Raw genomic sequence first — 14191 nt, 5'->3', positions numbered from 1 at the left:
TTTGATTTTAGCTTTCCAGGGAAAAATCTCAACCTGGAATTGAACAATAGCACTGATTGGCCAAGATAAAATTCTCTTTTGAGAATTTTCTTGTCATGATAAGCTTTCATCTTTCCCTTGTAGAGCTTAGAGGACTCATAAGCGCTGAGTCTCATTTCCTCCAATTCTTGCAGTTGTAATTTTCTCTTTTCTTTTGCTGCCTTATCATCATGAACATCAGCTAAAGCTTTTTTTAAAGGGTTTGCTTTTGTTACTTGCTTACTAACTGATAAAAAAGTTTCATCTATCACATCCACTTTGAAACATTGTTGTTTGTCTTTAGTGTGTTGCATTGCCCCAAATACATTAAAGTTGACTTCATCATCCTGCATTCTGACCTTCAATTTGCCATCATCACCATCAATAATGACCTTGGCTGTTTTCATGAAAGGTCTTCCCAGTATCAAAGGGACTTCAATGTCTTCCTCAATATCCATCACAACAAAATCGACTAGGAATATGAATTTGTCAACTTTGACCAAGACATCCTCTACCACTCCATATGGATACTTCAAAGATTTGTCAGCTAATTGTAATGTCATCCTTGTAGGCTTTACTTCCAGATCTCCTATTCTACGTAGCATAGACAGAGGCATCAAATTTATACTTGCACCCAAGTCGAGCAATGCTTTATCTACTAGCAATGTTCCATTTGTGACTGGAATAGTGAAGCTCCCAAGGTCCTTTGACTTCTGAGGTAAAGACTTTTGAATGATGGCACTACACCCCGCTTCAAGCTCCATTGTTTCTTCAAAAAATTTTATTTTCTTTGTTAGGAGCTCTTTCATGAATTTTGCATAAGTTGGCATCTGCTCCATAGCATCCAAAAAAGGAATATTAATCTACAATCGCTTGAAAATATCCATGAACCTTGCAAACTGCCTCTCCTTGTCTTTTTTGAAAGGGTTTTAAGGGTATGGAAGGTTTTTCAACTATGGTACCTATTTCTCAACCTTCTCCCTCTTTTTCTCCTTATTTTTTATTTTTTCTTCTTTTTCTTCTCTTCTATTTACAAACTCTATTTCATTTTGTTCTTCCTCTCCCTCACACTCATTTTTTTTCTCTTTCTCTGGTTCCTCCAACACCTCTTCCTCTACAACCAGGTTGTCTCCAATCCCTCTTCCCACAATTTTACCACTTCTGGTAGTAATTGAATTCCAGTGCTCCGTCGAATTAGTCTGAGTGTTGGCTAAAAATTGACTTGCTTACTGATCTGATAATTGCTTAGCCAACTGTCCAACCTGTATTTCAAGATTTCTGATTGAAGCTTCTGTATTTTTCTGATTGGTCAAAGAAGCTTGCATAAAATTTTCTAGAGTATCCTCTAGTTTAGTTGTTCTGTCATGCACAAAAGGATACTGTTGTTGTTGCTGTTGGTAAGGAGGTTGTCTGTTTGAAGGACCAACATCTTGCTTCCATCCAAAATTTTGATTTTGATTATTTCTCCACCCTTGTGAAAAGTTGTTATTGTTGGAGAAATTTCTCGGTCTTCCTTGGTTACTTACATATTGAACTTCTCCTTGTGAGCTACTCTGATAAGAATAATGACCCTTTGGATGATCGCCTCCACATAAGTCACATCTCATGGGTTGTTGACTGGGAGAAGATTGCACAACTTGCAACTACTCGGGTAATTTAGACATTTGCTTTGTCAGTGCTTCAATCTGTTGAGTCAGAATTTTATTCTGAGCTACGATCACATCTGTAGTACTAAGATCAAGCACTCCTTTCCTCCGAACAGTTTGCCTATTATGCTAAGCTTGATGATCTGTGGATGCTAATGCCTCAATGATTCTTGTTGCTTGCTCTGCATCTACACTCATCATTGTTCCACTTGCTGCTGCATCTAATATCATCTTGGTATCAGGCCTCAGATCGTTACAGAATATGTTCAGCTGAGCAATATCTTCAAATCCGTGATTTGGGCATTTCCTCAATAAAGAATTGAATTGCTCCCAAGCTTCATATAATGGCTCATCTGGTCCTTGCCTAAACGTCGAAATATCAGCTTTGGCTATGATGTAGCAAGATGGTGGAAAGAATCTGTTCAAGAATTTCTCTTCAACATCCTTCCAACTGTTCAAACTCTGGTTTGGATGTGACTTAAGCCATTCCTTTACTTTACCTGCCAAAGAAAAAGGAAACAAACGCATGTATACATGCTCAAGATCTCCTTCTTGAAAGCCCATGGTTCCTATCAATTCATAGAATGTAGAGAGATGAGTATATGGATCTTCATTATCCATTCCAGTGAATTGATGAGAACTGATTAAGCTGAGGAAGGCTAGCTTCATCTCCAAAGTTTTGGTAGTGGGTGGTATTGCTATGCTAGAAAAATATCTTGGCCCTTGCTGCATAGCATGGTCTCCAAGTGTCTTTCTGGTTGGAGCTGGTCTTTGATTCTCCATGTTTTCTGATTGAGGTGTGATGGAAGTACTGGAAGATTCTTCCCTTGTCTTTCCTTGCTTCTTTTTGTTTCTGCCTCTATTCCTTCTAGCTGTCTTTTTTATCTCCGGGTCAAATGCTAATCGATCTTCAGGAACCTGACCTCTTAAGAGCATAAATCAAAACAGCTCAAGCAAGGATTAGTACAAAGGAGAAATTTAATAAGCTATCTAATAAAGAAAAATATACACTTGTTGGTCTCTTGGTAAGCATACCAAAAGTCAACTGTAGTATAATGATTTAAAGTAGGAGTGTCGAACCCATGAGGAATAGATTCAGTGAAAATTAATAATTATCTCAATCAGCATATGTACAAAGATTTTAATTTGATTTGACATTAACTATTGCATAAGCTGAATACAATAAAAGCGGAAAAGTTTAGAAAAATACAGTAAAAGAAACTGGGATTGAATTTCATCTATCTCCCTTGTTTGTAATATAGATGAATATAATATATAACATCTGAAAATACCAATATTGATGCACACTCAAAAATCATTTATACCAATCCCTCGCGTATAAAATTCATAAGATTAGTTCCCTGAATATTGATTCTTCACATATTCAGCAAACTATCCAGCAATACGGTCGAGTGCTAAAAGCAATTGATATATTGAGATCTATTCCTAACATCACAGTATATCAAGTATCATTGTTCAAATCAGATTTTCAGAAATACTTTCTAGTCAAATCTAAAAATCAAAATCAAAATATCTATTGATTAGATAGAATCAAGCATTAAGAACGGAACAATAATACCAATATTGAGTAAAAACAGAAATGCTATATATAAATATCACCATATTACATCCAAGTTTGAGTAGATTACATTCAATCCAAGAAGGAAGATTTAGCCACTCATGGCAGCCATTAAAACCTATGAACTAAAGAAGAAGAAGAGAAAATATGTTATGTGCTCTGCTCGTGGTTGCAGCTTCTGTAGTTCCGTAGTTTCTCTCCAAAAATCTCTAGCTAATTTGCAGTTCTGAACCTCCACAATATATATACAGCACAAATTCTCGCTTGGGCTACTGAATCTCGCTTGGGCGAGATAGAGTACTTCAGCATGAAGAAAGGGTCTCGCTTAGGCGACCCAATCCTAGCTTGAGCGAGAATCACAAAATTACAGAGGCCCCTTCACGAAATCTCGCTTAAGCGAGATTGGCAACATCAAATCTCGCTTGGGCGAGAGTGGCGGCAAAAGATGATCTCCACTGCACAAGCTCTCGCTTAGGCGTGATCCTTCTTCGCTTAGGCGAGAATGGCGGCCCAAGCTCTCGCTTAGGCGAGATTGCTTGGGTTTGAGCGACCCTACAGAGTTTCTTTTCTGTTTCTTCATTTCTCCTTTCACTCTTCTTGTGTTCTTTCCTCCTTTTACTATAATTTACCTGAAAATTACACAAAACAGGGATCAAGTGACTTCTTTTCAACAAAAACTTGGAAGCTCATTCTTTTCTAGATTTAGGCAAAATCAATCATGATATAAACACAAATTAAGAACATAAGTGCCCTCATTTCATATGAAAATTACTCATTTTTGGCACTTATCATGCATGAAAATCATAACTTGTGTAGTGTTAAATCAATGAAAAAAAGTGCATAATAAATAACCAATATCATTGTAATAAATAACGAGAAAATTAAAAATCATGATAGATTGTAAAAGAGTATAATCATATCTTGATACACAGAGAAAAAAAGACAAAAAGGAACTAACTGCAGAAATTAACGACAACTTAAAGGTGTTTTATTATTCAACACCGTAATAAATTATATCAAAATCATAATAAGACATTCTAGAATAATAAATAAAAAAATGAAAATATTTTGTGAAATGGAAAGTAAATAAGATGGATTAACTATTGATGAATAAAGTTGACTAACCATGTTCAATGTCAGTAATGTGCGTATTACTTGGTCTTGCTTCATTATCATTACGTCCTGGAAACTTTTGTGGGGCAAAACCATAACCTAATATTTAAAAAATAAGATAAATTGTATTTAAATCAAATATATACTTTACAGGAAAGAACTAAAAGGAATGTAAGCATACTTGGAAGGACTTTCTCGGCTAATGACATATAGTAGCGATGAGGTGGGTTTAAACCTAAACAAAGAAGTTGTATCCTACTTTTTTGTATAGAGTTAGATATAATTTTGTTTGTTTAAGCGTAAGTAAATGTTACTATTTATGAAGTATTGTTAAGATTGCTAGAGTACATTATTGTTTATATATGTTTTTTTATGGTTGTACATAATACAAAGGATATAGTGTACTGACCACAATTTATGTTACTGACAGGTGAAGTACTTAACGGTGCTTCATATGCATTATATTCTTCAAACCTTTGCGGTGCATGAGTAGAACCTATTATGTGAAAGCATGGAGCATAATAAATAAAAATATGTAAATATTTCATAAAATGGTAAGTAAATAACATGGATTAAATATTGATGAATAAAATTTACTAACCATGTTGAGTGTCAGTAATGTGTGTATTACTTGGTCCTGCTTCATTATCATTACATCCTACAAACCTTTGTAGGACAAAACCATAACCTAATATTTAAAAAATAAGTTAAATTTTATTTAAATCAAATATATAGTTTACAGGAAATAACTAAAAAGAATGTGAGGATACTCGGAAGGACATTCTCGACCAATGACATACAATAGTGATGAGAAAAAATGTGATGTTACCTACATTAGTTATTGACCGAGCCATTTGTCGAATAAATGTCATTCTCAATCGGGGAGCTCTGTTTGGCATTGGGACAATGTTGGTTGTGTTTGCGGAATTATTTTTAGATTGTTCAATAAGTCTTTGTTGGGGGGTCATTCTACGTCTTTTATTTCAAGTATTTATTCTCCATATTTATCTTTGTTGTTCTGATGTTGATTTGTTAGAAGGAATATTTTCCATTTAGGTATGTTGTCTATTTAAACCAAAAATAATAAATCAAAAATCAAAAATTAATATAAATTTAAAAACCTATTAATTAGAAGAAAGTAATGAATAAAAAGAAGGACAATCAAAGTAGTACATAATATATATAACAAATAAAACTAAAGGAAGATAATGATATAGGAAGAAGTACCTAAATGTGTGAGTAGTAAAGACTACAAATTTGATTTGATGTAAGAATGAAGAGCAGCAAATGCAGATGATGACAGGCTGGTTAACAAGTTACTAAAGCCAAAAAGAAAAATGGATTTGTAATTAAAAAAATTAATTTGGCAGATTTAAAATATTACAACATGTTAAGAAATTGCTAAGTTCTAAAAAAAATACTGAATTGTAATGATAAAACTTAAAAATGAGGGTTTAATCATGTATACATTTGATTAAGAAAAAATTAATCACCGTCATAAAGAAGACGTGCACAAAAAATTAATGGTGAGATTGTAATTTTGTTAGAAGAATTAAATTTCATTTCTGATCATTCCTATTGTGACAGAGGAATTTGAAACATCTTGGTTGATTGCTTGAAACACCAGAAACAATAAACATCTAACTCAAGTTGTTAACAGAAAAGTTGTCCACTAATGTACAAATCAAAAACTAATGTTGACGTTCAATTGTTCCAAAAAAGAAAAATCAGCTTTTTTATTTTAACAAGTATTATGATTTATGGAATAATATTGAACTTTTTATTCAAATCAAAGATTCATATAAGAGAACAATATGAAATGATTATTTTCACTACAAGAAAATTCTCAACTAAAAATTAATTTTAGAATTAAAAAATAATTAGTTATTATAATGACCAATTTAGATATCAATTTACAAAACTAAGAATTATTTGTTACTAAAATAGTTACTGTTATAAGTAGGGATGGCAACGGGGCGGGACGGGGACGGGTTTCGCTATCCCATACCCATCCCCGCATAAAAAATTCATCCCCATCCCCATACCCAAACCCAACGGGTATCAAACTTTTTTCCCATCCCCATCCCCACCGGGTAACGGGTATAATCTCGTACCCATACCCGTACCCGTGTTCTAACTACTTCAATATTAATTTTTATAAAAGAAAAAAAATTACGGTAAAGAAAACATAATATTATGAAATATTCAATATTAGGAGGATTTTCTTCGATGCCAAATACCTTAAAATAAATTATAATTGTTTACATTTTATATTAGAATACCAAATAAAATTTCATGTGAACCAAAACATTTGTTAAATTTGCAAACTACAACATTGATGAACTTAGTTGATAAAATTAAAAAATATTTCAAAAAAATATAAAAGGAAAACAAATATTTAAATTAAAATATATTTTAAATGTTTGTTTACTTCAATTTTTTAAATTCTAATGAATATCTTTTTTATACACTAATAAAAGTTATAATATATCACTTGATCAAAATGACACAAAGAATAAATAATAAACATAATAATAAAAGGAAAACAAATATTCAAATTAAAATATATTTTAAATGTTTGTTTACTTCAATTTTTTAAATTATAATGAATCTCTTTTTTATACACTAATAAAAGTTATAATACATCACTTGATCAAAATGACACAAAGAACAAATAATAAACATAATAATAAAATTTTGACATAGATTTTGTATCTTTTGAACTTCAATATATGTTGGATAGTGACAAAAAAATATTCATAGCAATTACATTAAATTTTTATATTGTAGTAAATAAAAGTTATTTATACAATTAAAGTGGAAAAAATTACAGTATGATTAATAGTGAGTTATAAAATAACAAATAATTAGATAGAATATATCGAAATATTATTCTACATGATGAAAATAAACAATAAATAAAAATATTAAAAGACTAACAAATGTGTGTTTTAGAAATAATTTGAGAGACTATCGAAAGAAATCGCACAAAGGAAATCAAATGTATAATTAAGGTATGATAAAATGAAAAATACCTTACAGAACTAATTATTAAATTATGTTTGAAGTGGTTAAAATTAAATAGAAATATCATTAGTGACCAAAAAATTTGTCATTAAATTACATATAAATTAGTAATTAAATTGGTCACTAAATCAAGTACAGATTCGATCATTGAATCGGTCACTAATTTAGTCATTGATTCAGACAATAAATCAACTACTACCACCAATGACGAAAAATAGTGACTGATATGGGTTACTGACTAAATCAGTCACCATTTCATGTTTTTCTTGTAGTGAATTATCATATACTATTCCTAAATATCATTATATATATATATATATATATATATATATATATATATATATATATATATATATATAATTTTAACCACTTCAAACAGAATTTAAAGTGAAAAAATTACATTATGATTAATAATGAGTTATAAAATAAAAAATAATTAGATAGAATATATCGAAATATTATTCTACATGATGAAAATAAAAAAATAAATAAAAATATTAAAAAACTAACAAATGTGTGTTTTAGAAATAATTTGAGAGACTATCGAAAAAAATCACACAAAGGAAATCAAATGTATAACTAAGGTATGATAAGACGAAAAATATCTTAGAGAATTAAGAAAACTTTTCAAATATTAACATATAATTAATGGTTGAAAAATAACGAAAATTATTTTAATGAAACAAAAGAGTTCTTCAAATTAAACAAAAATTAATAATAATAATAAGTAAAGAATTTTTTTTATATTATCTTAAATTGAGAGTATAAACATTCTCATGTGAAAGAAAAATTTATAATAAATAAAAATATTAAAAAATAATATAAATATTCAAATGTGAGGCATAATTTTTTTTTAATTAACATACATCATTTTAACATAATTACATAAAGGTTATGATAAGATAAAAAATATATTGGAGATGAGAATGAGTTTCATGACAAATGAAATAATTAAAAGAAATAAAAAATAGAAAAAAAAAAATATATATATATATATATATATATATATATATATAGGGGTTACTTGATTAATTGTGAATATTTTAATAATTTAAACGAGAATGGAGATATGGCGGGGACGGGTATTATGGCGGGTATATGTACATCCCCATACACATCCCCATACCCAACTGAAAAAGTCGGGGATTCCCCATACCCATACCCATACCCAGTCAATGCGGGGATTCCCCGTCAAAACGGGGACGGGTTCGGGCAATACCCACGGGGACGGGTTTATTTGCCATCTCTAGTTATAAGTCAAAAATAATAATTGGTCACTAAATTGATAACTAATTAATTAGAAACTAATTTAAAAACTAATTTTTTTTGTAACAAAAATCAAGGTAGTTAATTTTTAATGACCAATTTAAAAACTAATTTCTTTAGTAGCCAAGGTATCTAATTTTAGAAACTAGTTTAATGTCCAATTATAATTTTTTATTCATAATAATAATTATTTTAATAATCAATAATTTTTAATTTTATAAATTAGTATCTAAATTAATCATTATAATAATTAAAAAAATTTAATCACTAAAATTAATTATTATTTAGAACGTGACCTTTATTATAAATAAAATTTCGATGACTCTTAACTAAAATATTACAATTTTTACGTAATTTAAATAACTATTACAAATAATTTTCAGATTTTTTATTTTCACAAATTTATAATTTAATTTTATTGTATATTTATTATTAATAATTATGTTTCATTTGTCACTAAATTTATACATGAAATAAATTCTTACTAATTATTTAAACTAATTTACGTTTTCAATCTTCAAGAACTCTTTTTAATATTTTCATTATTAATTATCAACATGTACATAATTATTAAAATAATTATAATTTTAATACTAAAACTTTATATTATATATTTATTTACACAATCTAAATTAATATTTATTTAAATTAAACCACCTTATTCTAATATTTATTTTATTATTCACTAAGCTAAAATTTAAATTAAATTTAACACATTCTATTATATATTTTAACTTTTAAATTTTGTTCTTTTTAAAATAATTTGCATAAATAAAAGAGAAAAACAATATTAGACTTTAGTTCTACCTAGGTAAAAATTTCCGGATTATTCTCTCATGGATTGCCGTACTCCTCCCCTCTCATCTATTTTCCCTTCCTTCTACCAAACTTTAAATATTCCTTAAAATAGTCACTTAAGTTTTTTTATTCAGTATGAAAGTGTTATATAATATGATAAAAGTAATTATTTATGATTTTACGAAAATGAAAAAAGAATTATTTAAGATTAACATATATACTAAAAGTAAATTCAAAATTAAATTTATTTACGAATACTTGTTAAATTTATTTACGACACAGATTTGAGAGGGAATATACCTTCAATCACTTGCATGTCAACTAGGGTTTTGTCCATAATATAAATATCAATTATTTAACTTCTCTTCTTCCATTTCTAACTTTTCCAAGCTCAAGCAGCCTCCAATTTCCTGCTTCACTCCTAAAAATGGCCGTTACCTTCTCAAATCTCCACACAGACTCAGGCCTCAAGTCCCTCAACGACTTTCTTTCTGGAAAGACCTACGTTTCTGGGTAACCTACTATTACCCTCTCAATTTTATTTACTTTTTTGTTTTTTCATTCCTTTTGGCTCTGCTCATTCATTTCTTAACGAAAATTTTTCATCTTTAGCAACTATTATCACGTTTCTTGCTCATTTTCCTGCTGGGTCTTTCTGGGTTTTCAGGGATCAGTTTACAAAGGACGACATCAAAGTGTACGCTGCCGTTTTGGAGAAGCCGGGCGATGCTTTCCCCAGTGTTGGCAAGTGGTACGAGGTTGTCTCATCTAACCTTGCTGCAAGGTTTGTTCTTTTGCTCATGATTGCAATTGGGTGTCACTGTTTTGATCCTTCTGTGATGCCAAATTGGGGTTTTATTTGTGTTTGTTAATACGCATTTTTTTTCTTTTTATAATAATTTTTGCTTTTTTTTTGGGTGTGAAGTTTCCCTGGCAATGCTCAAGGGGTGAGATTCAGTGGCCAAGCTTCTACTCCCGAGGCGGTTCCTGCAAAACCGGTGTGTATATGCTTTATGTGCTGTTTCAAGTTACTTAATATTTGTGGTTGTATTTTAATTTTGCATATGTACATAATTTTAGGTATTTGATGCACCTTTTACTTTTAGTACAAAAAGTTCAACTTGAGGGTAGTACATTCACTACAATTCACCCTTCACAACATAAGTCAGTGATAAGATTACGTTATGGATAATGTTGTGGTGTTTCAGTTGTTTCCTAGACACAGTTCCCTTAAAGTTTGAATTAGAACAAAAGAAGTTAAATTCAATTTTGTCGAGGCGACCACAGTGAGTTTTGTTGAGGCACATGTTTCTGATGTTGTCTTCAGGACTGAGACTGAAAATTCAATGTTTCTCATCCTAATCTGGACTTCTTTCTGGGGGTCATGTTAGAAAATATACTTCAAGTATGAAAGCTGAAAATAGCTGAAAATGGATGAAACATCAAGTGCACTATTGAGATTTTATTTTGAATTTGCAGGAAGCTTCTGCTGCCGAAGATGATGATGACCTTGATCTCTTTGGCGACGAGACCGAGGAAGACAAAAAGGCGGCGGAGGAAAGAGAGGCTGCTAAGAAGTCTGCCAAGAAGAAAGAGAGTGAGATGTCTTTGAAATCTTGACTTAGTTTTTTACCGAGTGTATGTGCATCCCTGAATGCACATAACCAAAAGTGATTAAAACTAGTAGCAGTATTCACTTATATGGTGAATTTGCGTTATTTTATATGCTCCTTGTTTCTTTCTTTCTTTCTTCCTTACCAAAAGTGATTAAAACTATCAACAATTGGTGCTTTTAGGTGGAAAATCTTCTGTTCTTCTTGATGTTAAGCCTTGGGATGATGAGACAGACATGAAGAAGCTGGAAGAGGCTGTTCGCAGTGTTGAGATGCCGGGTCTATTGTGGGGAGCATGTATGTCAAACTTTCATAGCTTTTCTCTTGAATATCGATGTGGTTACCTATAGGTTATGATTTGAACAAAATGTTTTGTTGATGTTGTGGATACAGCGAAACTGGTTCCTGTTGGTTATGGGATCAAGAAGTTGCAGATCATGTTAACCATTGTTGACGACCTTGTATCTGTGGACTCCCTCATTGAGGAGCAATTGACAGTGGAGCCCATAAACGAGTATGTCCAAAGCTGTGACATTGTTGCATTCAACAAAATTTAAGTTTTCTTGTTCAATGTGGCTGATTAGCCTGTTTTTCTTTGATAAGTCTCGACCACTTCCTTAATCATTCATGTCTAGTTTATGTTTCAGTGGTGGTTTTTTGTTACTAGAATTCTGAGAAGTTAAATGAATATATGTTCTGAATATCTATGTTCTAGTGTTTCATCAATGTTATTCTTTCTTATAAAACTATTAGGTTATGTATGTGGGATTAAGATCACTGAGTAATGGGATTCTTTCAGTTCAATTGTAGACATTGGTGGTGGTAGTATAACTTCTGGGTAAATAAGTGACATCATCATCCTCTTAAGAATTTGGAGTTTTCATTTAATTTTAATGAAGAATAGAATGAATGTCTTAAGTGTCCTAACTATTACGATAAAGAATAGTTAATCTACTTGAAATTTGAAAGGATTAGGTTGAACTAGTTCAAGAGTGAGGATTATTTATTTAATTATTTGCTAGCTACATAAATGTAAGTTTGTGTAATAAAGATTTGTATCAAGCATTATAGTCTAATTACTTGGGATGGTATCCTTCAGTCGAAATTTGGTGGGTTGAATTAGAGTTTTCGAGTTGTCTTACCTGCCTTACGAACACTTGAAATATTCAAATATATAATAATTTAAATCATTAATATTTATTAATTAAGTTTTAATTATTAATTATAATAGAGTAATTTAATATCTAAATATAATAATTATTTTAATTTATTTAATTAGAGATATTGATTAATTAAATTTTAAAAAAACATCTGCAATGTATTTAATATATATAAATTTTAAAATATAAAATTAAAAGTATTTAAAAATTAAAAGTTGATGGGACCAGCCCGCCACTTTGCAAGGAGGATTAAGATTTCGATTACAATTCTCTTACAATGGGTTAAAACATGAATATATATTAGTCCAATTTGTTACTCATAATTATAAAAATACCTCTAAAATAAGACGGAGAAAACAAATACGATTTTTTAATAGGTATAAACTGGGTGAGAGTTGTGTGTTGTCTTAACATTTGAATTTGATCACAACATTCTTGAAAAAAAAAATGGCATTTTGGAAAGAGAAATTTCTTAACACATTCTCTTTTCACGAACAACATTTTGAATGTGTTTTGACCTAAATCCATTAAAACAATATTGTTTATTTTGGAGTTTGGAGTTATATCATGATTTATTCTTAAAAGATGTTTCAAAGGGTTAAAGGAGGAAATAATATTTAAACTATCTTTGATCTCGATTCCTAAACGAAGAAGGAATATTGAGTATATTAGAACAAATCTCTTAGTCGAGGGCTAAGACAGTTTTTGTCTTTATAAACGATGTCAATGTTTCGACCCCAAGTTCATCGAAATATCATTGTTAGGGCCAATCATTACATTTGAGGTATTGTCTGTTTTGGAATCTAGAGCTCTGTCACAATCTTGTGAATCAATTGCTCAAAAATTCTCTTTGGTAAAGACTTTGTAAATAAATATCATGTAATGCTAAAATCCTCCTTTTGAATCATTTAACAAAGTATATATTTTACTCCAATCCAATATCTTCTTGTAGGTGAAGGTGAAGAACTATATCTTGTTTAACAAATTTATAGCAAAGGCAATATCAGGTCTAATATAATTAGCAAGATGCATTACTGCTCCTATAACACTAAGATATGGTACTTTCAAACCAATAAGTTCTTCATCATTTTCTTGATGTCTAAAAAATCCTTTATCAACATCTAATGACCTCAAAATCATTAAAGTGCATAATGGATGTGACTTGTCAATTTAGAACCTTTTAAGTACCTTCATTATATAAGCCTCTTGATGTATACAAACACCTTTATTTAAATAAATTTTTAATCTCAAACAAAACTTTGTCCTTCCAAGATTTTTCATCTCAAATTCTTTCTTTAAGGAACCAATTGTCTTTGTGAGCTCATTAGGAGTTCTAATAATGTTTATGTCCTCTACATAAATTCATTTTCTAATATTTCCATATAAATACAAAGACAAATATGATCATTTCTACACTCTTCTTTTAACAAGTACTCACTAAGACGGTTATACCATATACGTTCTGATTGCTTTAATCAATAAAGAGACATGTTCAATTTCATTGAATAATCCTCTTTAGAATTTGCCTTGCTGGGCAAATTAAATCCTTCAACGATTTTTATATAATATCATTCTCAAGATAATTGTACAAATAGGCTGTAACACCATCCATTAGATGTAAATGCAGACTTTCTTGTACAACTAGGATAATCAAATATCAAAATGTTGTTGCATCCAATACTAGTGAATATGTCTCTTCACAAATCAATACCAGCTTTTTTGTGAAAAATCTTGAGCAACTAACAATACTTTGTATATAACAATTTCACTATTCTTATTTTGTTTTTGCATAAGAATTCATCTATACCCAACAGGTTTTAGGTGTGCGAACTACAAGTTCAAAAAACTTTCGTTTAGCATGCAGATATAATTATGCTTCTATTGCATCTTTTCAAGGAGAAATTCTATGTGGAAGTATTTAGTGTATGCATTGACATAAGAATTCAATATGGAGGTATCCTTTCTCTAATA

At 30.3% G+C, this 14191-nt stretch overlaps 1 protein-coding gene and 1 non-coding gene across 2 annotated transcripts; both read left to right on the top strand.

The window, feature by feature from the left end:
- The first annotated feature begins 1950 nt into the window (after positions 1-1950).
- On the top strand, positions 1951-2057 carry LOC114189307. The gene has a single exon (XR_003605611.1). It is a non-coding gene; the product is annotated as a small nucleolar RNA R71 (small nucleolar RNA).
- A 7696-nt stretch (positions 2058-9753) lies between these two features.
- LOC114187047 (elongation factor 1-beta 2-like) lies at positions 9754-11786 on the top strand. The gene is made up of 6 exons (XM_028075163.1): positions 9754-9960; positions 10115-10231; positions 10373-10445; positions 10927-11044; positions 11244-11357; positions 11454-11786. Exons 1-6 carry the CDS (start codon positions 9875-9877, stop codon positions 11615-11617), a joined length of 672 nt encoding a protein of 223 aa, XP_027930964.1. The 5' UTR covers positions 9754-9874; the 3' UTR covers positions 11618-11786.
- The last annotated feature ends 2405 nt before the right edge of the window (positions 11787-14191 follow it).

The sequence above is a fragment of the Vigna unguiculata genome, chromosome 6, assembly GCF_004118075.2.
Source record: "Vigna unguiculata cultivar IT97K-499-35 chromosome 6, ASM411807v1, whole genome shotgun sequence".
Lineage (NCBI taxonomy): Eukaryota > Viridiplantae > Streptophyta > Magnoliopsida > Fabales > Fabaceae > Vigna > Vigna unguiculata.
This window is presented reverse-complemented; position numbering and strand designations above follow the sequence as displayed.

Excerpts from the sequence above, each read along its gene's own strand:
- LOC114187047 (XM_028075163.1), top strand. The coding sequence starts at position 9,875 with ATGGCCGTTACCTTCTCAAATCTCCACACAGACTCAGGCCTCAAGTCC. Across the intron at positions 9,961-10,114 it reads GGAAAGACCTACGTTTCTGG|GGATCAGTTTACAAAGGACG; the intron begins GTAACCTACTAT and ends CTGGGTTTTCAG. Across the intron at positions 10,232-10,372 it reads TCATCTAACCTTGCTGCAAG|TTTCCCTGGCAATGCTCAAG; the intron begins GTTTGTTCTTTT and ends TTGGGTGTGAAG.